Source organism: Pecten maximus, chromosome 11 (genome assembly GCF_902652985.1).
Source record: "Pecten maximus chromosome 11, xPecMax1.1, whole genome shotgun sequence".
NCBI classification, from domain to species: domain Eukaryota; kingdom Metazoa; phylum Mollusca; class Bivalvia; order Pectinida; family Pectinidae; genus Pecten; species Pecten maximus.
In genome coordinates, this window is record NC_047025.1 from 38,691,497 (window position 1) to 38,716,605 (window position 25,109).

The 25,109-nt window shown below is 38.8% G+C and overlaps 1 protein-coding gene and 2 long non-coding RNA genes across 8 annotated transcripts in view; 2 read left to right on the top strand and 1 right to left on the bottom strand.

Moving 5' to 3' along the window:
• LOC117337351 (probable palmitoyltransferase ZDHHC1) overlaps positions 1 to 22,237 on the top strand; it is a 55,777-nt gene extending 33,540 nt beyond the window's left edge. For 2 of the 4 annotated variants that reach the window (XM_033898307.1, XM_033898308.1), the window contains 8 exons: positions 3,074 to 3,103; positions 3,357 to 3,482; positions 4,000 to 4,100; positions 6,054 to 6,124; positions 12,891 to 13,020; positions 14,013 to 14,154; positions 15,013 to 20,357; positions 22,071 to 22,151. In XM_033898307.1, coding sequence (XP_033754198.1) covers positions 3,074 to 3,103; positions 3,357 to 3,482; positions 4,000 to 4,100; positions 6,054 to 6,124; positions 12,891 to 13,020; positions 14,013 to 14,154; positions 15,013 to 15,656 — 1,244 coding nt within the window. In that variant the 3' untranslated portion in view covers positions 15,657 to 20,357; positions 22,071 to 22,151. Of the gene's footprint in view, positions 1 to 3,073; positions 3,104 to 3,356; positions 3,483 to 3,999; positions 4,101 to 6,053; positions 6,125 to 12,890; positions 13,021 to 14,012; positions 14,155 to 15,012; positions 20,358 to 20,714; positions 20,760 to 21,071; positions 21,131 to 22,070 lie in introns of those variants that run through there. The other 2 variants (XM_033898310.1, XM_033898309.1) reach the window with 2 other exon arrangements.
• On the top strand, positions 9,860 to 11,062 carry LOC117337354. The gene is made up of 2 exons (XR_004534798.1): positions 9,860 to 10,294; positions 10,908 to 11,062. It is a non-coding gene; the product is annotated as an uncharacterized LOC117337354 (long non-coding RNA).
• On the bottom strand, positions 21,852 to 23,334 carry LOC117337353. 3 transcript variants are annotated; one of them, XR_004534795.1, is made up of 4 exons: positions 23,290 to 23,334; positions 22,883 to 22,993; positions 21,971 to 22,660; positions 21,852 to 21,925 (listed from the first exon to the last, which is right to left on the bottom strand). It is a non-coding gene; the product is annotated as an uncharacterized LOC117337353 (long non-coding RNA). The 3 variants fall into 3 exon arrangements; XR_004534796.1 differs by lacking the exon at positions 23,290 to 23,334 and adding an exon at positions 23,224 to 23,275; XR_004534797.1 differs by lacking the exons at positions 22,883 to 22,993; positions 23,290 to 23,334 and adding an exon at positions 22,727 to 22,786.
• Positions 23,335 to 25,109: the final 1,775 nt, after the last annotated feature.

The window sequence follows — 25,109 nt, forward strand, 5'->3', positions numbered from 1 at the left end:
GTATATAGGTAGACACCTCCTCTACTGTATATAGGTAGACACCTCCTCTCTACTGTATATAGGTAGATATCTCCTCTCTACTGTATATAGGTAGACACCTCCTCTACTGTATATAGGTAGACACCTCCTCTCTACTGTATATAGGTAGACACCTCCTCTACTATATATAGGTAGACACCTCCTCTCTACTGTATATAGGTAGACACCTCCTCTCTACTGTATATAGGTAGACACCTCCTCTCTACTGTATATAGGTAGACACCTCCTCTACTGTATATAGGTAGACACCTCTATACTGTATATAGGTAGACACCTCTATACTGTATATAGGTAGACACCTCCTCTCTACTATATATAGGTAGACACCTCCTCTACTGTATATAGGTAGACACCTCCTCTACTGTATATAGGTATACACCTCTCTACTGTATATAGGTAGACATCTCCTCTCTACTGTATATAGGTATACACCTCTCTACTGTATATAGGTAGACACCTCCTCTACTGTATATAGGTAGACACCTCCTCTACTGTATATAGGTAGACACCTCACTACTGTATATAGGTAGACACCTCCTCTACTATATATAGGTATACACCTCCTCTACTGTATATAGGTAGACACCTCCTCTCTACTGTATATAGGTAGACACCTCCTCTACTGTATATAGGTAGACACCTCCTCTACTATATATAGGTAGACACCTCCTCTCTACTGTATATAGGTAGATACCTCCTCTCTACTGTATATAGGTAGACACCTCCTCTCTACTGTATATAGGTAGACACCTCATCTACTGTATATAGGTAGGCACCTCCTCTCTACTGTATATAGGTAGACACCTCCTCTCTACTGTATATAGGTAGACACCTCCTCTACTGTATATAGGTAGGCACCTCCTCTCTACTGTATATAGGTAGACACCTCCTCTACTGTATATAGGTAGACACCTCCTCTACTGTATATAGGTAGACACCTCCTCTCTACTGTATATAGGTATACACCTCCTCTCTACTGTATATAGGTAGACACCTCCTCTACTGTATATAGGTAGACACCTCCTCTACTGTATATAGGTAGACACCTCCTCTCTACTGTATATAGGTATACACCTCCTCTCTACTGTATATAGGTATACACCTCCTCTCTACTGTATATAGGTAGACACCTCCTCTACTGTATATAGGTAGACACCTCCTCTCTACTGTATATAGGTAGACACCTCTCTACTGTATATAGGTATACACCTCCTCTCTACTATATATAGGTAGACACCTCCTCTACTGTATATAGGTAGCCATCTCCTCTACTGTATATAGGTAGACACCTCCTCTCTACTGTATATAGGTAGACACCTCCTCTACTATATATAGGTAGACACCTCCTCTCTACTGTATATAGGTAGCCATCTCCTCTACTGTATATAGGTAGACACCTCCTCTCTACTGTATATAGGTAGACACCTCTCTACTATATATAGGTAGACACCTCCTCTCTACTGTATATAGGTAGACATCTCCTCTACTGTATATAGGTAGACACCTCCTCTCTACTGTATATAGGTAGCCATCTCCTCTACTGTATATAGGTAGACACCTCCTCTCTACTGTATATAGGTAGACACCTCCTCTCTACTGTATATAGGTAGACACCTCCTCTCTACTATATATAGGTAGACACCTCCTCTCTACTGTATATAGGTAGACACCTCTCTACTGTATATAGGTATACACCTCCTCTCTACTGTATATAGGTAGACACCTCCTCTCTACTGTATATAGGTAGACACCTCCTCTCTACTGTATATAGGTAGACACCTCTCTACTGTATATAGGTAGACACCTCCTCTCTACTGTATATAGGTAGACACCTCCTCTCTACTGTATATAGGTAGACACCTCCTATACTGTATATAGGTAGACACCTCTCTACTGTATATAGATAGACACCTCCTCTCTACTGTATATAGGTATACACCTCCTCTCTACTGTATATAGGTAGACACCTCCTCTCTACTGTATATAGGTAGACACCTCCTCTCTACTGTATATAGGTAGACACCTTTATCTACTGTATATAGGTAGACACCTTTATCTACTGTATATAGGTAGACACCTCCTCTCTACTGTATATAGGTAGACACCTTTTCTCTACTGTATATAGGTAGACATCTCTTCTACTGTATATAGGTAGACACCTCCTCTCTACTGTATATAGGTAGACACCTCCTCTCTACTGTATATAGGTAGACACCTTTATCTACTGTATATAGGTAGACACCTCCTCTCTACTGTATATAGGTAGACACCTTTATCTACTGTATATAGGTAGACACCTCCTCTCTACTGTATATAGGTAGACACCTCCTCTCTACTGTATATAGGTAGACATCTCCTCTCTACTGTATATAGGTAGACACCTCCTCTCTACTGTATATAGGTAGACACCTCCTCTCTACTATATATAGGTATACACCTCCTCTCTGCCATATAGGTATACACCTCCTCTCTACTATATATAGGTAGACACCTCCTCTCTACTATCTATAGGTAGACACCTCCTCTGCTGTATATAGGTATACACCTCCTCTCTACTATATATAGGTAGACACCTCCTCTCTGCCATATAGGTATACACCTCCTCTCTACTATATATAGGTAGACACCTCCTCTCTGCCATATAGGTATACACCTCCTCTCTACTGTATATAGGTAGACACCTCCTCTCTACTATATATAGATAGACACCTCCTCTACTATATATAGGTAGATACCTCCTCTACTGTATATAGGTATACACCTCCTCTCTACTATATATAGGTAGACACCTCCTCTCTGCCATACCTACATATCTCTGTATTAGAGAAAAGTCTACAGTATGACAATAGCTTTGATAATTGTTTACTTTAAAAGAAATTGCTGCCTTCTAATAAGTGTTTTTGATGTTCTGAATATAATGAGATATGTGTCTTTAAATTTGTTACTGAAATTCAACATATAGTGTAGTAATATTAAGGGAAAAGATCAAAATCATCACTTGGTTATGCAAACATATTTTGTTTTATCATTTTAGATGTGAAAAACAACAAAACCGCTGATCCAGGTAGGTGTAAATTCTTGTATCTCAGGTTGGAGTAAATACATGGAAAGGAAAGATTCTGAACATTACAGAAAAAACTGAGTCTCTGACTTGATAAGTACCAGCTTCAGCATAGTGATGAAATATTCAACTTCCTCTGGACTGTTTACACTTTCCTGGGAAATATTAAAGCTCCAAAAATGAAAAATAATTTGCAAGAGATCCACATTTTTCATAAACAGTGTCAGAGATAAAAAGAATGACTTTTTGTTGACAGTGTATTACCTGGTGTACCAGCCAGTGTCCGGTAATGGATTCCTCGCTGTCCTTATCATCACTGCTGTCCTCCTCTTCGTGGCTCTCATTCTGCTGCTCCATCTCTTTGTGTTCCACTGCTACCTCAGTAAGTATAAAGGTTCTACTGGCACTTGTCTGTACAACCATATACAAATGTATATATGTCTGTACCTGTATGTGTTAAAACCATATATCTATATCTGTACCTGTCTGTGTACAACCATATATCTATGTCTGTACCTGTCTGTGTACAACCATATATCTATATCTGTACCTGTCTGTGTATAACCATACAACCATATATCTATATCTGTACCTGTCTGTGTACAACCATATATCTATGTCTGTACCTGTCTGTACAACCATATATCTATATCTGTACCTGTCTGTGTACAACCATATATCTTTATCTGTACCTGTCTGTACAACCATATATCTTTATCTGTACCTGTCTGTGTACAACCATATATCTTTATCTGTACCTGTCTGTACAACCATATATCTTTATCTGTACCTGTCTGTACAACCATATATCTATATCTGTACCTGTCTGTGTATAACCATATTTCTATATCTGTACCTGTCTGTGTACAACCATATATCTATGCCTATTTCTGTTTCAGTGTACAACCATATAAGTACCTATGACTATATAGTTAAACAACGGGAGAGTGAGGACAGTAAGAAATCAGGTGCAGACAAGACTCAGGGTAAAACAAAGCGGGTGAGTTATCTCCCCTGTCACTGAGATTTATATTTAACACTACTAAACCATGTCTGATTCTGTCTGTAAATGAGGATACAGAGAACTGTAAACAATGTCTGTACAGTTACTAGACTTAGATTGAAAGGGAAAATTATCAGAAGGAAATTTAGTAGCTCAGATAGATTATCTGATGTAAGTATTATGGATTGCCCCCCCTTGCTAAGTTTTTCTAAAAATAGTATACCTTATATGACCTAATATGGGCACAGGGCGCTGGTAATTGACAGTGGGGGCGCCCTTATTAAGATTTGTTATTCTGAAGTTTTGTGAAACAGATTATACCTTATAGCAGAATACCCAAGGCTGTTGAAATGGTAAAATATTCTGTCATAAAAATATTCCAGATGAAGATATCTATTCATTATCATTTATCAAGAATAAACATCACTTGAATATTCCTGTAAACTTGTAAACCATGCTAGCTGATCTTTAGACCAGAGAATGTGTGTTCCACTATTGATGTTCAAATGGAACTCTTTTGTGTTTTATTTATAAACACAGGTGATTTCCCAGATCATATCAGACATAGTTGATTTACAGTGTCTTTTACTAGCTTTCTGTTCCTAAAAACATTTAGTTAATAACATGAATTAAGACTTTTACTTTATCTTCAAATAAATATGGTAAGTTATATATAATTTGTATGTGCGTTTAGCATTTGTTTCGGGTACACTTTGTACTGATATCTGTATGATTAAATGTGACAAAAACTTCTGTTCCTGTGACTTAATTTGCTAAAGAAAATAATCACATAAAGTAGCAAAACATTTTACATGTATTGTTACTTTTGAACCCCATTTTGACACTCAGTCAGAGACTTTTTCTTGGAAAAGTAGGGGCGCTCTTTTTAGGTCACATACGGTAACCTGTTTTAGCTATTGGTCTATCATTTAGCATCAGAACACTTATAGAATAGAGATACAACACTTATAGAATAGAGATACAATCAGCCTTGGGTATGACTCAAGTAATGACTAGTGTAGGTAGGGCTCAAGTAACAACCAGTGTCAGTTAGGCTCAAGTAATGACCAGTGTAGGTAGGGCTCAAGTAACAACCAGTGTCAGTTAGGCTCAAGTAACGACCAGTGTAGGTAGGGCTCAAGTAACGACCAGTGTTGGTAGGGCTCAAGTAACAACCAGTGTAGGTAGGGCTCAAGTAACGACCAGTGTAGGTAGGGCTCAAGTAACAACCAGTGTAGGTTGGGCTCAAGCAACGACCAATGTAGGTAGGGCTCAAGTAATGACCAGTGTAGGTTGGGCTCAAGTAACAACCAGTGTAGGTAGGGCTCAAGTAACAACCAGTGTAGGTAGGGCTCAAGTAACGGCCAGTGTAGGTAGGGCACAAGTAACAACCAGTGTCAGTTAGGCTCAAGTAACGACCAGTGTAGGTAGGGCTCAAGTAACAACCAGTGTAGGTAGGGCACAAGTAACAACCAGTGTCAGTTAGGCTCAAGTAACGACCAGTGTCAGTTAGGCTCAAGTAACAACCAGTGTAGGTAGGGCTCAAGTAACGACCAGTGTAGGTAGGGCTCAAGTAACAACCAGTGTAGGTAGGGCTCAAGTAACGACCAGTGTCAGTTAGGCTCAAGTAACAACCAGTGTAGGTAGGGCTCAAGTAACGACCAGTGTAGGTAGGGCTCAAGTAACGACCAGTGTTGGTAGGGCTCAAGTAACGACCAGTGTAGGTAGGGCTCAAGTAACGACCAGTGTAGGTAGGGCTCAAGTAACGACCAGTGTAATAGGGCACAAGTAACAACCAGTGTAGGTAGGGCTCAAGTAATGACCAGTGTAGGTAGGGCACAGGTAACAACCAGTGTCTGAAAGCATCAGCTTCTGTTGTAAGATTCTTGTCATTTCTGATATGAAATTCATCACATTTTAAAGCTGATAGTGATCATGTATGTATTTCAGATAAACAAAGTTGTTCCCAGTAAACAAAGACAGAGTATAAGAATGATGAATTCCTCACCCCCAACCAAATTGTAAGTATTAAGGCAAGGGGAGTCCGAGTAACTCCCAATCCTTACTAACCATACTAATATAGATATTTTATAAATGTTGGAAGTACATTTTTGAAAGTGAAGACCTTTTCAAATAACTCAAAAAGATGTAGATATTACTGATTATACACAATATTTTTGTACTCAGTTTTATTTCCTGATTTAAATGAAAATGTGATGAAAATAACCATACTTTTAAATCACCTGGCCTGAAGGGCCAAGTGAGCTTATGACATACCACAGCGTCCATCGTCAGTGGTCTGTCAACTATATCAACTATTCTAATAACCTTCTGTTCATTGTACTATTTTGTGCATCATCTGATCGTAAACTATTTACATTTTCGATTTTCTCAATAACCAGGATGCCCAGAGACCTGATATTTGGCCTATAGCATGCTGCGGGGTAAGGGCTCTTAAGGATTCCTCCAATAAATGACCTTGACCTTCATTCAATGTCACAGGGATCAAATATGCTAAAATCTATAAACAACATCTTCTCATTAAGCTAGAGACCCAGAGACCTGATATTGAGCCTACAGCATGCTGGGGTTAACAGGGTATGAGGAATGGTCAAATGAATCACCTTGACCTTCATTCAAGGTCACAGGGGTCTAATATGATAAAATCGTTAAATTACTTCTCATTAGACAAGAGGGCCTGTAGCATTCTGGGTTGACCTACATTCAAGGTCACTTGCATATGGGTCAAATATGCTAAAATATCTAAATCACTTCTCATTAACTAAGAGGCTTACATAGCTGATATTGGGTCTGTAGCATGCTTGGTTGAAGGGCTACAAAATTGTCTAAATGAATGACCTTGACCTACATTTAAGGTCACAGGGATTAAATAGGCTAAAATATCTAAATCACTTCTCATTAACTAAGAGGCTTACATAGCTGATATTGGGTCTGTAGCATGCTTGGTTGAAGGGCTACAAAGATTGTCTAAATGAATGACCTTGACCTACATTTAAGGTCACAGGATTTAAATAGGCTAAAATATCTAAATCACTTCTCAATAACTAAGAGGCTTAAATAGCTGATATTGGGTCTGTAGAATGCTTGGTTGAAGGGCTACAAAGATTGTCTAAATGAATGACCTTGACCTACATGTCTAAATGAATGACTTTGACCTACATTTAATGTCACAGGGATTTAATAGGCTAAAAGTTCTTTTCAATAAGCAAGAGGCCCAGCTGGGAGTTAGTAAAATTCGTTTAAAAGCAAAACATAATTTTCAGTATACATATCAGGCCCATTGAGTTGATATTAGGTCTACAGTATGCTGGGATGAAGGGTACCAATGAATGTATGTTCAAATAAAGTATCTTAAACTACTTTCAAGGTTTCAGTTGTAAAATGACTTGAAATCTTTAAATGACTACTTCTCATTAACCATGAGGCCGAGGGTCATTTTATTGGGCCAGTGGCATGCTGGGATGAATGGCTATAAGGTTTGTTCAAATGAATGACCTTGGTTGTCATTCAAGGTTACAGGGTGTAGATTTGTTTAAAGTTGGTTTTACAGAAAAAACATCATCTTATCAGTGTATGTATCAGGTCCATGGAGTTGATATTAGGTTTGCAGAATGCTTGGATGAAGGGTATGTGTTGTCATGGTTGTATCCTTGGGCAAGACACTTTACCCTTATTGTTCTATATGGCATGCGACCTGGGGCCTTCTGTATGTAGTTCAGTGAGGTACTTCAAGGAGACCCCCGTCTCTAAATGACCCTGGCTGCACGGGGCGATAATTCCAGTGAACTACTGTAAACACTACTTGTCTCTGAAACTTCGTACTGGAATCATCTTACTTGGAGCCCGGGTTTATTTGCGTTGAACTTATGGCATCGCCTACTAAAATTTGTGATATTACTGAATTTAATCGCATTCATTTTGATACCACCAAATTAAGTTATTGAACTATCGAATACAGTGGGTCTATGAATTTCACAATCGGTGGGGGACTGTAAATCACCGAATGGTCATATTTTGTGTTGAAGATGGTTTTGGCCTCATAGGGGAAATATACCAAATTCATTATACCCCCGCAACGAAGTTAGGGGGGGTATACTGGAATCAGGTTGTCTGTTCGTCCGTCCGGCCGTCCGTCCGTCCGTCTGTCCGGCCGTAGACGCATTTTGTCCGGACAACTCCTCCTAAACCGATGGGCCAATGCCGATGAAACTTCACACAAATATTAATGATCATGTGTAGATGTGCATGCCACTTTATTTTTCTCAAAATTATGGTTGCTATGGCAACTGGTCACTATAAACAGGTTTTCCGATAAGAACCATAACTTTAAGTTTGTCCGGACAACTCCTCCTAAACTAAATGGGCAATTTCAATGAAACTTCACACAAATATAGAGGACCCTGTGTAGATCTGCATGCCACTTTCTTTTTTTTCAAAATTATGGTTGCTATGGCAACTGGTCACTATAGACAGGTTTTCTGATAAGAACCATAACTGTAAGTTTGTCCAGACAACTCCTCCTAAACCGAAGGGCCGATTTCAATGAAACTTCACACAAATATAGAGGACCCCCAAACAAAAATACTTGCTTGCAGTAAGCTTGCGGCAAGCTTGCGGCAAGCTTATTTTACTCTTCGCAAGCTATATGCAAGCTAGTAAGAAGCTTGCGCAAGCTTGCAAGCTGGCAGGTCCTAAAACTTAAGCTATCCGCAAGCTCGCAAGATCATGGTTGCAAGCTTGCGAGTCCTTCTGCAAGCTTGCGAGTACTTCTGCAAGCTTGTGAGTCCTTCTGCAAGCTTGCGAGTCCTTCTGCAAGCTTGCAAGTCCTTCTGCAAGCTCGCAAGATCATGGTTGCAAGCTTGCGAGTACTTCTGCAAGCTTGCGAGTCCTTCTGCAAGCTTGCGAGTTCATCTGCAAGCTTGCAAGCCCTTCTGCAAGCTTGCGAGTCATTCTGCAAGCTTGCAGGAGGGTTCTCTTTTTGCAAGCTTGCAAGCCTTCAGTCCTTTACAATATTCTGCATGTTGTGGACTTAGAAACTTTTCTACTCTGATGTTACTTGTGAGATGTGAAAATCTTCTAAGTCACAGCAGCATGGATTTTCTATTTCAAAATCTGTAACTTTTAGTATTTCATATCAGATTATCTAAAGGTGAAAATGAGTTTCTTCAGAGTTAAAACACCTCTTTTTGAATCAAAATTGAATGATGATTTTAGTAATCAATCATTACTGTTTAAATTGCAATTCATGTTTGTAAAACTTCAATAATAATCATGACATTCATATCTTTTCAAATTTAGATATCCAACCAATTTATAATAATGCTTAAAGTATTGCTTCATTTATATATTTTACACATGTATTTATAAAATCCTGTTTATTAAAGTTATCAGTGAATATATTATGATATATTTTTGTTAGTATAATCAGTTGTTTCTAGGAGTGATATTCATTCTAAGGGTAACCTGCAAATTATGTGAATTGAATTTCCATCAGTGCAAATTTCAGCAAAATATATGTTGAAGCCTTATTATCAAAAACCTTTCCAACACCAATATGTGTAAACAAACAAAAGGAGAGCATACGTTATCAGTAGACTGGCCCAGCTTGACCAAGGTAATATGATACCAATTCAAGCTGATGAGTACAGGAAGTCAATGGCAGTCAGACTCCAGACACCATGGGGCCAACCCTGGGGTATATAAGGTTGATCATTTCTAACTGACTGTATTGTGACTTATTTGATGATTTATTTCAGTAATAAATACATAAAATGAAACAATATTGTAAAAGTAACTTCAATGCAATTTTATAGTATTTTAAAAAGCATCTGTTGAACTCACAAATCTTCATTTTTATTAAGTCTGTATGAATGAAAAACCTTTCCTGTGCCCCAACTTAAGATTGACCAATGTAAAACAAGGTCCCCACTTTGAATTGAGTTTCCTGTGGCTGCATGTGGACATTTTGCATCTCTGTGAATCAGTATAAATTGTCCTATCAATCACTTCTGGAAATAGAATCAACTTCTGTCATTCTGGACAGGGTAAGGATATGTGCAACCTATCTACATCTGCATGTTGAAAGTTCTGTAAATAAGTTACATAAACAAACAGAAGATGGACTCAGTGAAGTGATCCAGATGAAGATTTCCAAGGGTCAACAATAAATGGTGAGTGGTGAGATTTATGATAACATACGGATAATGTTTCAATTGATATAAGAATAATTTACTGATCTAAAATAAACATTATTCTATAATCTTTGGAAATTTTGGGTGAAAAAAAATACAGAGCTATAACACTAGCACATCTAACAAAAACAAAAACTTCTTGTATATTTTATCTTTTACAACAGGAAAGCCTAGGAAAGTTGAACATTATATATGAGAAATGTGTATTTTTACATTCATTTCTTGTGTTTTAGATATGCTGCAATTATTGCACAAAAATAGTTTTAAGACAAACTGACAATAAAACCTGTATATAAAGCTAACCATGCTTCTGTTTATAAGACAGCACTTCTAGATCTAGGCATCATACAAAATTTTACTCTATGGATAGTCAACTTGTGATATATATGCCTAAACTTGGAAGGTCACATATTTGATTCTCTATCATGAAATATCTAGAGTGGTCACATTAGAAAAATTGTAATTAAGCCAGATTTAGTTGTTGACATTTAAAGATGTCTTCAAATATCTAATATAGTTGTTTTGGCTTACAAAGAATAACATCAATTGATCAATATTCTATGTAATATTGCTTTGTTTTATTTTTTTGTAGCACAAATGCAAAAAGATACAGTGAGCTCTGAAGTGGACGGAAATGACAGGAAGAGTTAAAAGATATTGTAACTGTACTGAAAAAAGAACTGGTATTATCAACATATGATGAATATTCTACCGAATGCCAACAAAAACTATAAGCCATTATTGCAGTGACAACAGAGATTAACAATGATAAGAAAAACATTCATGAACTAGAAATTAAATAACCTTTGAGGTATTGTTATGAAAGTGCGCATTAATGATTTAGTTTAAAAGAATATGGAATGAAATATAGATGTTTGTATATAAAGTTTGTATCTATAAGGTGTTTTATTGTAACAGCATGCCGTACTGCTCTGAATGATAGAAATACAGACTTTAACATTAATTTGATGTTTTTGCTTTATTTTTGCTGCATTAAATTTATTTTTACCTCAGAGCTAGACTATTTAGCTTGCGGCAAGCTTGCATAAAGTGGCTTACCGCAAGCTTGCAGAAACTAGCTCGCCGCAAGCTTGCATAAACAAGCTCGTCGCAAGCTTGCAGAAACAAGCTCGCCCCAAGCTTGCAGAAACTAGCTCGCCGCAAGCTTGCCGCGAGGTTTCAAATACTAGCTTGCTGCAAGGTTCCAATTCCTAGCTCGCAGATTAAGCTTGCGGCAAGCTTGCAATAATAGTGAATCGCAAGCTTGCCATTTCTGTTTGGGGGCCATACGAATATGTGCATGCCACTTTTTTTTTTTTTTCAAAATTATGGTTGCTATGGCAACTGGTCACTATAAACAGGTTTTCCGTTAAGAGCCATAACTTTATGCTTGTCCGGACAACTCCTCCTAAACCGAAGGGCCGATTTCAATGAAACTTCACACAAATTTAGAGGACCATGGGTAGATGTGCATGCCACTTTCTTTTTCTCAAAATTATGGTTGCTATGGCAACTTGTCACTATATTACTGGGTTATCTTAGTTAGCCTCTAATTAACAGTTCCAATTCACCATTGACTCGTGCAGATTGCAGGGGTAATAGTCAGCCATCCTGGCGACAGTTCTCGTTGAAATCTCTCTTCTGTAAAAATAATCCATCCTCTGTAACCCCCAGCCCTGTAAACCCTACACCTCCTAATTATATAACCCCACCTCTGTAACACTTAGCCCTGTGAACCCTACCCATACGCTTCCTATCCCCACCTCTGTAGCCCCCTGTAAACCCTACGCCTCCTAACCACAATCTCAATAACCCCTATCCCCTAAACCCCACCTCTGTAACCCCCTGTTAACCCTACGCCTCTTAACCCCAACCTAAACAACCCCTATCTCCTATCCCCACCTCTGTAACCCTCTGTAAACCCTTCGCCTCCTAACCCCAACCACTGTAACCCCCTGTTAACCCTACGCCTCCTAACCCCAACCACTGTAACCCCCTGTTAACCCTACGCCTCCTAACCCCAACCTCAATAACCCCCATCCCCTAAACCCCACCTCTGTAACCCCCTGTTAACCCTACGCCTCCTAACCCCAACCTCAATAACCCCCATCCCCTAACCCCCACCTCTGTAACCCCCTGTTAACCCTACGCCTCCTAACCCCAACCTCAATAACCCCTATCCCCTAACCCCACCTCTGTTACCCCTGTTAACCCTACGCCTCCTAACCCTAACCTCAATAACCCCTATCCCCTAACCCTACCTCAATAACCCCTATCCCCTAAACCCCACCTCTGTAACCCCCTGTTAACCCTACGCCTCCTAACACCAACCTCAATAACCCCTATCTCCTATCCCCACCTCTGTTACCCCTGTGAACCCTACGCCTCCTAACCCCAACCTCAATAACCCCTATCCCCTAACCCCCACCTCTGTAACCCCTATCCCCTAACCCCCACCTCTGTAACACCTATAGCCCTGTGAACCCTACCCCCACCCCAGCCCAATGACTTTGAAGTCCCCTCCTACTTACTCCTATCCTTGTACAAAATCATATACTTCCTTGTTATATTACAGGAATGATGCCAAGGAGAAGAGTGATATTAGTCTGTACCACCAGAAGACAGATGAGGACGGGCGACGGACAGAGGGCGAGACCCCGCCCCCATCCTCCAGCCCAATACACCAGAAGGAGACAAACAACAATGTAGGTGCTGTTAGAGGTTACCGTTTTCGTTTATTTGGATAATGTATGCAATCATTTTGACTTATCGATTTACAAGTTCAAAGGTTTCAACCAGTACATTAACTACACATGTATATCAACTGTTATAAATATTTTTGTCCTATTCCCTATCAATGACTTTGATGGATGTCATGTGTCAGATTAGTTAGGTATATAAACCTCATTAAATACAAGCCATTGGATATAATGTAATAGGTACTGTTAGGTAATACCTTGCTCAGGACAAATATCTTAATCAAGATTTCTGGATACTTTGGTACATAATGCATTCATGGCCTTCTTGGTAGGATGATATGAAGGTTTGTCTACCTGAAGTAGTCATTTCCCCCAAGGGCATATATGACTACTTCAGGTAGACAAACCTTCAAATCATCCTACCCAGAGGGCCATAAATTATTAATATACTAAAACCCTGAAACATTTCACTAATGCCTTGGTTGATTTCTTTGTTTGTGGAATCTTTGTTATGGAGGATGGCAGATATCTCCTCATCACTTGCAACATGAAACCTTCGCATGTTATCGTCTGCCTCCATGTTTGTTTACAAAACGAAACTGAAAAGAACGACAATTCTTGGGAGAATCAGAGAGAGGTTCGCCATGGGGGCATGCGCTCCAGGGAAATATGATGTTTTATTTCCCTGGCTCACTTGGCTCAGGGAAATAGGATGTTTTATTTCCTGGCCATGTGATGCATTTCAGCTAATCACAGAAACTGTTATAAATATGAGGTGTAAAAATACATTTCATTCAATAGTCAGAATGCTTGTAAATTCAACTGTTGAGGCACCTGTCAAAATTTTGTTGATGTTGATGGCATTGTTTTTTTTCTTTGAAACAAAACTTTTTGATATTCTATACTTAATGAGAAATCAGGATGAGATATGAATATGGAGAGAAGTTCCAGATGTTTAAACATGACTATGTAAAGTTAATTTTGTTTCTTGTTTACAGAAAGAAAGAAGACTTCCAGAACTGGACAAACATTCAAATGATGACATTACAGCTATTCGAAAAATTAGAAAGAAGAAAAAGATCAATTATAAAATGAACTCAAATTATGAAATATCAGAAAAGGAAATGATTTCTACTATAGGTAAGTATTGAGCCCTACTGACTTTGGTTGTTATATTTCTGTTATTTAGTGATAATAAAAACAAATATAGATTTATGCTGAGTATTCTAAATTTTACAAGTTGAGGAATAGAATTTGTCTCTAGGTGACCTATTCTAATTGCCCTTTGTCTGTTGTTGTCATGCATTGTCTATTGTGCGTCCAAAAACACTTTATATTTTCAACTTCCTCTCAGCAACCCCTGAACCAATTTCAATGAAATTTTGCAGAAGCCTCCCATGACCAAAGGTCAACTAAAATTGTGCATTATATGGCCCCCAATACCCAGGACTGAGGGCAGGACAAAAAGGAGCCAAATTGGCTGAAATTTCAAAATCATTCTTCTCAAGACTCAAATATACTAGTAGTCGAATCAATTACTCTTCATCGATGGAACTTCTTAAGTTGCTTTACATAAATTGTGAATTTCATAGCCCTGGGGTCTCACCTTTGCCCCTGGAGAGGGGGTAAATTTTATTACAGTTTATAATGTAAAATCACATTTTTTTTACTATCAGTTGTTTCATTTCTATTGGAATTCATCCTAACTTAGTAAACATTATCAGCATGGGATGATAGTTTGATGGTATACAAATGTTGGCCCTGACTGACCCCCAGGGGCTGATGGGTGGGGCCAAAAAGGGTCAAATTGACTGAAATATGTCAGAATTCTGGTGACTGTTAAGGCCCATCAACCTTTTGTTAAATAACCAGAAGTTTTTCAGTAGTAACAGTGTTGTTTGTTTTCGATATGAATTTGTACAGCATTCTTCACTAGTTAAAAGTTATTGCCATGTATATTTGTGGTGCTGTAATAGATTGTGTAATGATATGTTACAGATAATCCATCCCTATACAAAGCACGGGGTTTCACTGCCAGTCTGGACTTACCGGTGGCCTCCCCTGTAAAAATAACCCCACCTCCACCTCAACTCACAACTGTAAATGGTGCAGGGCCCCCGACAGAATACAACTCTGACTCAGCGGAGAGTTTGACCGAGGTGGATCCCAAATTGTCTAGCAGTGTCAACTCCTCGCTGAGAAACTCATTTCAGGTAAAATCTGGAGACCATAATAGTGCCATTCAGGATTCTAATACCAGTCAAGGGAAGAACAGAAAAAGTAGTAAAAGGAGAAAGAAAAAGAAAAGACAAGAGGAAGAAAATCAGCAAACAGATTTAAATTCCACCATGCTTTTCCAATTGAACTCCTCGGCAAAACAAAACCCTGATGGAACACTAGACTATACTGATGGGTTCAGGAAACTACCATTAACCCCAATCCTGCTGAGGAAAAACGGGACTACAGAGGAGGTGAAGCGACCTAGTGCCGTACCTCCATTGGACCTGGGGCCACTCAGGGGCAGTAGTGAAAGTGTTTCTTATCAACCAATGAGTTCTCTCAGGTCGTCCGACACATACCGCACATCTCGTTTGCTCAGGAGTTTGCCAGAACAACGCCCCTTCGTAGACACTGAGGTCTAGTCACTGAACATGACTGAATTAGATTTTCCTTCTTTGAAAACAAAAATTAGTGAAATTTAATAATTTTGGAGACCATCCCGTCAGTGAACCATAAAATACTCCTATTGTGTGCCTACTTGACAACTGTTACATTATAGCACTGGAATTAGTAGATAGTGGCAATGATCACTAGTCAACCATCCTACTGACGTTTGAGTGGTTTATGTGGCAATGATCACTGGTCAGCCATCCAACTGACGTTTGAGTGGTTTATGTGGCAATGATCACTGGTCAGCCATCCTACTGACGTTTGAGTGGTTTATGTGGCAATGATCACTGGTCAACCATCCTACTGGTGTTTGAGTGGTTTATGTGGCAATGATCACTGGTCAGCCATCCTACTGATGTTTGAGTGGTTTATGTGGCAATGATCACTGGTCAGCCATCCAACTGAAGTTTGAGTGGTTTATGTGGCAATGATCACTGGTCAACCATCCTACTGACGTTTGAGTGGTTTATGTGGCAATGATCACTGGTCAACCATCCTACTGACGTTTGAGTGGTTTGAAGGTATAGCATGGTAGTCTATTGTCAACTTTGGTGGTGAATTTTATTTTAAAAATATGAATACAGCATCTTGATGTCATGAAAATCATACTTCGTCTTAAAAAGTTTTTAATCTATTTTTAAAATTTTGAATGTTCAATTTTTAGTAAGAGTAGATTGTCTACATTAGATTTCTTCATTGAGCACTTTAGTCATATGTATTTCTTAGGGGAAAATGACACAACATGTTGTAAGATATATTATATATATTATGTATATTAGGTGCTAGCTATATAGGACAGATACTTTATGGTTAGATTATTTTTGTCATCTTCTACAAACAACCTCCGGTTATTGTCTCAGAGATGCCATTTTAACTGTTATTTATTTCGTTATGTCATATGGGAGTGTTGTTATACTTGCTGTCCCTGTGTTCTCATGGTATAACCTGATATCCTAAATCTGACAAAAACATTTTGGAGAGTGATAAAACACTTTGGAGAGCGATAAAACATTTTGATATTTTGTTTTTATATCAGCAAGTGTATAATTTATGTTGCTAAATGATACCAAGTGATATTTTGATGTTGCTGATCTGTCTAATTGATCCCACACGACTCCTGTATTAGATATAGCTGTTGTGATGGGCCTGGTGCCACACGACCCCTGTATTAGATATAGCTGTTGTTATGGGCCTGGTACCACACGACTCCTGTATTAGATATAGCTGTTGTGATGGGCCTGGTGCCACATGACACCTGTATTAGATATAGCTGTTGTGATGGGCCTGGTGCCACACGACTCCTGTATTAGATATAGCTGTTGTGATGGGCCTGGTACCACACGACTCCTGTATTAGATATAGCTGTTGTGATGGGCCTGGTGCCACACAACACCTGTATTAGATATAGCTGTTGTGATGGGCCTGGTGCCACATAACTGTATTAGATATAGCTGTTGTGATGGGCCTGGTACCACACGACTCCTGTATTAGATATAGCTGTTGTGATGGGCCTGGTACCACACGACTCCTGTATTAGATATAGCTGTTGTGATGGGCCTGGTACCACATAACTGTATTAGATATAGCTGTTGTGATGGGCCTGGTGCCACATGACTCCTGTATTAGATATAGCTGTTGTGATGGGCCTGGTACCACATAACTGTATTAGATATAGCTGTTTTGATGGGCCTGGTGCCACATGACTTCTGTATTAGATATAGCTGTTGTGATGGGCCTGGTACCACACGACTCCTGTATTAGATATAGCTGTTGTGATGGGCTGGTACCACATAACTGTATTAGATATAGCTGTTGTGATGGGCCTTGTACCACATGACTCCTGCATTAGATATAGCTGTTGTGATGGGCCTGGTGCCTCATGACTTCTGTATTAGATATAGCTGTTGTGATGGGCCTGGTGCCACATGACTCCTGTATTAGATATAGCTGTTGTGATGGGCCTGGTGCCACACGACTCCTGTATTAGATATAGCTGTTGTGATGGGCCTGGTGCCTCCTGACTTCTGTATTAGATATAGCTGTTGTGATGGGCCTGGTGCCACATAACTGTATTAGATATAGCTGTTGTGATGGGCCTGGTACCACATAACTGTATTAGATATAGCTGTTTTGATGGGCCTGGTGCCACATGACTTCTGTATTAGATATAGCTGTTGTGATGGGCCTTGTACCACATAACTGTATTAGATATAGCTGTTGTGATGGGCCTGGTACCACACGACACCTGTATTAGATATAGCTGTTGTGATTGGCTTGTTGCCACCGAGCATATGTGATAGCTAGCTATTTGTTATTTATTTATTATTGTTACATATTTTTTCTAGCATATAATGTTTCTCACATTTTATTGTAAATCTTCAACATTACATTCCTCATCAATTATTATACATATATGTATGTATATTTAAAAGGACGTTTAATAATAATATTTATGTGATATGTAGCATCATTCCAACAGTATTCCTGTATTCCTCTGAGACATCTACTGATGTGTACAGTTAAGGTTTATATTCAATGTTGTTAGAAGTTTAAAATTTCTACTTAAATCTATATCAACCAGCCCCTAGGGACACATTGTAACCATGTTTTAATGTACAAGTCGTCCCTTATTGTTATTGTGTACAGTTTCTGTAACATGTTTTAATGTACAAGTCGTCCCTTATTGTTATTGTGTACAGATTGTAAACATGTTTTAATGTACAAGTCGTACTTATTGTTATTGTGTACACATTGTAAACATGTTTTAATGTACAAGTCGTACTTATTGTTATTGTGTACACATTGTAAACATGTTTTAATGTACAAGTCGTACTTATTGTTATTGTGTACAGATTGTAAACATGTTTTAATGTACAAGTCGTACTTATTGTTATTGTGTACAGTTTCTGTGTAAAACATGCAGCATTCTCATCACTGTGGATACAACATGTTCATGTTTTCATATTTCTAAGATCATTGTTTTCTTCATCATTGTATCCAAGATATCTGTAGAAACAGTTGTTTTCAATTACTAACCTGTAGTATTAACATTTCCTACCATTTAATTAACTTTCATTCACATTGATTTAATAATTGCAGGCTCCTATATGGAAAATCATCAAAGCAAATCTTTCAGCTGTTGGGACTGAAGGGATTTTACTCTATAGATTTGATCAGAAACATCTTTTCGGGAGGAATAAATGGTTAGTGTGGGGTCTTAGGGGTGAGGCCTAAAAGGGGAAATATAACAACATTATAAAACATTCAGTGGAAATGACAGGATTTTGCTTCATTTGTTCTGAAGCATCATTTTTGATAGATCCTTCTTTTGATAGGAAGAAAATTTTAGCTCACCTTCTGTTCGTTTGTTGCATTTATAATATTGCTTACAGTCTTAAGTTTCCCCTGAGGTGTTTTACAGGAAAACTGAAAAGAAATACTTAGCATTTGAGGTATATTGATATATTGATTTTTATTTCTTTTGAAATGCTCCCCCACCGCCCCACCCCTGTCTCCCACCTCTCTGAAGATACAAATCTAGTCACAGTACCTACAGCAATAATATCTGTCCATTCTCACGCTTCAGACACGTTTGTCATGTTCCATTTTGACGTCGGCTCATGTTAACCTTGAAATTTTGTATTAATATAACTGTCTTTTTTGCAAGTTAATTGTCTTAGTAAGCAGAATTTCTAATCCATAGAAGTGACTTTGTAATAATTAATTGTGTGATCAAACATCCATGTTAATAATTACGGATTGGGAATGTTGTAATAATTAATTGTGTGATCAAACATCCATATTAATAATTACGGATTGGGAATGTTGTAATAATTAATTGTGTGATCAAACATCCATGTTAATAATTACGGATTGAGAATGTTGAATCGTTGGTGCCCAGATTATTCGTTGAGGTTTCAATGTCGCTATGAAAAATACGCAAGAGGAATTTAAGGTTACAGTTTGTGGCCAGCTTGTTGATGTAGCACTAGTAGAAGAGTTTGTGAATGTGCTGGGCGATGGAAGCATTTTACTTGAGACGAGTTTACGTATATTTATAATTATGTTGTTTTATTTCTACATTTTAACAGATATGATTACACATTATGTTTAATATTTGATTTTACAAAATAAGCCGTCCAATATAATGTGATATTTTGCAAAGCTCAATTACATGTTTCTTTAATTTATATTTAATTGATTGCCAAGCCTATGAGTCCTTTATATTTCTTTACCTTCAATACAGCCTGTTGTATCCTGCCTGTATTGCTTTGATACTGAGTTTCATTTCTGTATGTTAAGATAAAGCAGCTTCCTGTATCTGTCTGAATGTAGGCATATTAAGATACAGATTCCTGTATCTGTCCGTTCACATAGTTTCTTGAATCATGTATGTATGTTAAGATACAGCTTCCTGTATCCTGTCTATATTTATATATGTTAAGATACATTTTCCTGTATCCTGTCTATATTTATGTATGTTAAGATACAGTTTCCTGTATGATCTCTGTAGGTTAGAGGCATTTTTTGTGTTCATGTTGATTAGTTCCTCCACAACAGTGCAAGTTTGTAGTGTGAATGGCTAAAAGATGGCAGGCAGTCTGTAGATCGTAATGACCTTGGTGTGACACATACTTATACAGACCTATAGACAGCTAGTTAGTGGTCTGTAGGTCGTTATGACCTTGGTGTGACACATACTAGTTAGTGGTCTGTAGGTCGTTATGACCTTGGTGTGACACATACTTATACAGACCTATAGACAGCTAGTTAGTGGTCTGTAGGTCGTTATGACCTTGGTGTGACACATACTAGTTAGTGGTCTGTAGGTCGTTATGACCTTGGTGTGACACATACTTATACAGACCTATAGACAGCTAGTTAGTGGTCTGTAGGTCGTAATGACCTTGGTGTGACACATACTAGTTAGTGGTCTGTAGATTGTTATGACCTTGGTGTGACACATACTAGTTAGTGGTCTGTAGGTCGTTATGACCTTGATGTGACACATACTAGTAAGTGGTCTGTAGATCGTAATGACCTTGGTGTGACACATGCTAGTTAGTGGTCTGTAGGTCGTTATGACCTTGGTGTGACACATACTAGTAAGTGGTCTGTAGATCGTAATGACCTTGGTGTGACACATGCTAGTTAGTGGTCTGTAGGTCGTTATGACCTTGGTGTGACACATACTTAAACAGACCTATAGACAGCTAGTTAGTGGTCTGTAGGTCGTTATGACCTTGATGTGACACATACTAGTTAGTGGTCTGTAGGTCGTTATGACCTTGGTGTGACACATACTTATACAGACCTATAGACAGCTAGTTAGTGGTCTGTAGGTCGTTATGACCTTGGTGTGACACATACTAGTTAGTGGTCTGTAGATCGTAATGACCTTGGTGTGACACATACTTATACAGACCTATAGACAGCTAGTTAGTGGTCTGTAGGTCGTTATGACCTTGGTGTGACACATACTAGTTAGTGGTCTGTAGATCGTAATGACCTTGGTGTGACACATACTTATACAGACCTATAGACAGCTAGTTAGTGGTCTGTAGGTCGTTATGACCTTGGTGTGACACATGCTAGTTAGTGGTCTGTAGGTCGTTATGACCTTGGTGTGACACATACCTATACAGACCTATAGACAGCTAGTTAGTGGTCTGTAGATCGTAATGACCTTGGTGTGACACATGCTAGTTAGTGGTCTGTAGATCGTAATGACCTTGGTGTGAAACATACTTATACAGACCTATAGACAGCTAGTTAGTGGTCTGTAGATCGTAATGACCTTGGTGTGACACATGCTAGTTAGTGGTCTGTAGATCGTAATGACCTTGGTGTGACACATACTTATACAGATCTATAGACAGCTAGTTAGTGGTCTGTAGATCGTAATGACCTTGGTGTGACACATGCTAGTTAGTGGTCTGTAGATCGTAATGACCTTGGTGTGACACATACTTATACAGACCTATAGACAGCTAGTTAGTGGTCTGAAGATCGTTGTGACCTTGTTGTGACACATACTAGTTAGTGGTCTGTAGATAGTTATGACCTTGGTGTGACAAGTACTTATACAGACCTATAGACAGCTAGTTAGTGGTCTGTAGGTCGTTATGACCTTGGTGTGACACATGCTAGTTAGTTGTCTGTAGATCGTAATGACCTTGGTGTGACACATACTTATACAGACCTATAGACAGCTAGTTAGTGGTCTGTAGGTCGTTATGACCTTGGTGTGACACATACTAGTAAGTGGTCTGTAGATCGTAATGACCTTGGTGTGACACATACTTATACAGACCTATAGACAGCTAGTTAGTGGTCTGTAGATCGTAATGACCTTGGTGTGACACATACTAGTTAGTGGTCTGTAGATAGTTATGACCTTGGTGTGACACATACTAGTTAGTGGTCTGTAGATTGTTATGACCTTGGTGTGACACATACTAGTTAGTGGTCTGTAGATCGTAATGACCTTGGTGTGACACATACTAGTTAGTGGTCTGTAGATCGTAATGACCTTGGTGTGACACATACTTATACAGACCTATAGACAGCTAGTTAGTGGTCTGTAGATCGTAATGACCTTGGTGTGACACATACTTATACAGACCTATAGACAGCTAGTTAGTGGTCTGTAGATCGTAATGACCTTGGTGTGACACATACTAGTTAGTGGTCTGTAGGTCGTTATGACCTTGGTGTGACACATACTAGTTAGTGGTCTGTAGGTCGTTATGACCTTGGTGTGACACATACTTATACAGACCTATAGACAGCTAGTTAGTGGTCTGTAGGTCGTAATGACCTTGGTGTGACACATACTAGTTAGTGGTCTGTAGGTCGTTATGACCTTGGTGTGACACATACTAGTTAGTGGTCTGTAGGTCGTTATGACCTTGGTGTGACACATACTTATACAGACCTATAGACAGCTAGTTAGTGGTCTGTAGATCGTAATGACCTTGGTGTGACACATACTTATACAGACCTATAGACAGCTAGTTAGTGGTCTGTAGACTGTTATGACCTTGGTGTGACACATACTAGTTAGTGGTCTGTAGATAGTTGTGACCTTGTTGTGACACATACTAGTTAGTGGTCTGTAGATAGTTATGACCTTGGTGTGACAAGTACTTATACAGACCTATAGACAGCTAGTTAGTGGTCTGTAGGTCGTTATGACCTTGGTGTGACACATTCTAGTTAGTGGTCTGTAGATCGTAATGACCTTGGTGTGACACATACTTATACAGACCTATAGACAGCTAGTTAGTGGTCTGTAGGTCGTTATGACCTTGGTGTGACACATACAAATGTACTAGTTAGTGGTCTGTAGGTCGTTATGACCTTGGTGTGACATATACTTATTCAGACCTATAGACAGCTAGTTAGTGGTCTGTAGGTCGTTATGACCTTGGTGTGACATATACTTATTCAGACCTATAGACAGCTAGTTAGTGGTCTGTAGATCGTTGTGACCTTGGTGTGACACATACTAGTTAGCGGTCTGTAGATCGTTATGACCTTGGTGTGACACATACTTATACAGACCTATAGACAGCTAGTTAGTGGTCTGTAGGTCGTTATGACCTTGGTGTGACACATACTAGTTAGTGGTCTGTAGGTCGTTATGACCTTGGTGTAACACATACTAGTTAGTGGTCTGTAGGTCGTTATGACCTTGGCGTGACACGTACTTATTCAGACCTATAGACAGCCAGTTAGCCGCCCGTTAACAGAGCCATAAAATGAATAAATTATTGTTTGTAGATCATTAACGGACCCATAAATGGACCGGGTCGGTTGTCTGTAGATCGTTAAGACCCTTTGACCGACCTTACTGGCTGTCTAGATAGTTAATGGACCCATAGACAGGTCTGATTGGTTGTCTGTAGATAGTTAATGGACCCACAGACAGGTCTGATTGGTTGTCTAGATAGTTAATGGACCCACAGACAGGTCTGATTGGTTGTCTAGATAGTTAATGGACCCATAGACAGGTCTGATTGGTTGTCTGTAGATAGTTAATGGACCCACAGACAGGTCTGATTGGTTGTCTATAGATAGTTAATGGACCCACAGACAGGCCTGATTGGTTGTCTAGATAGTTAACGGACCCATAGACAGGTCTGATTGGTTGTCTGTAGATAGTTAATGGACGCACAGACAGGTCTGATTGGTTGTCTAGATAGTTAATGGACCCATAGACAGGCCTGATTGGTTGTCTATAGATTGTAAATGGACCCACAGACAGGCCTGATTGGTTGTCTAGATAGTTAATGGACCCACAGACAGGTCTGATTGGTTGTCTGTAGATAGTTAACGGACCCACAGACAGGTCTGATTGGTTGTCTGTAGATAGTTAACGGACCCACAGACAGGCCTGATTGGTTGTCTGTAGATAGTTAACGGACCCACAGACAGGTCTGATTGGTTGTCTGTAGATAGTTAACTGACCCACAGACAGGCCTGATTGGTTGTCTGTAGATAGTTAACGGACCCACAGACAGGTCTGATTGGTTGTCTGTAGATAGTTAACGGACCCACAGACAGGTCTGATTGGTTGTCTGTAGATAGTTAACGGACCCACAGACAGGCCTGATTGGTTGTCTGTAGATAGTTAACGGACCCATAGACAGGCCTGATTGGTTGTCTAGATAGTAAATGGACCCACAGACAGGCCTGATTGGTTGTCTAGATAGTTAATGGACCCATAGACAGGCCTGATTGGTTGTCTATATATCCTTATGACTACTACAGGTGGATGATCTGGTTAATAACATAGACTTATCGATAGATGGTCTTCAGACATTTGGTGCAGTTTAATTTTCTGTTTATCAAATTCCACGATGTTTAAAAATTGTGTGTATGGATAAAGTGCTCTGTGCTTTTACTTTTTTTGTCTGTCATAAGAGAAGTTCAAGTGACACAAAATGCTAAGATTTTTCCCACAAAGTGAAGATTGATTCATAATTCATGTTAGAAGCAAGACTTCTGATTTAATTTGAAAATGTATTAAGAGTGGTTTCTAAAAAGGTAATGAGGATATACTTTTGACAAAGTTAGAAATAGACCATAGTTGTAGATTATGTATTGGGTATACACTCAGTAATACAATTTGTTACATTGTTTTATATGACTTTACTGTAACAGTACTTAGTAATTAATAATTAATTAGTAATTAGTTGTAGTAATTACTGTGAAATCACTTATTGCATAATGATATAGACTTAAAGGGTGCTTTCTTGACATAGTAAAATGTAATATTCAAAAAACTATTTAACTTCACAAAACTATTCCACTTCATAGTCTTTGACTGTATTAGATATTTTTTATGTTTATAAACACAATTCACAATTTTAAAAATGCATGTAAATGATTGATTTAACAGTGAACACTGTATATTATGT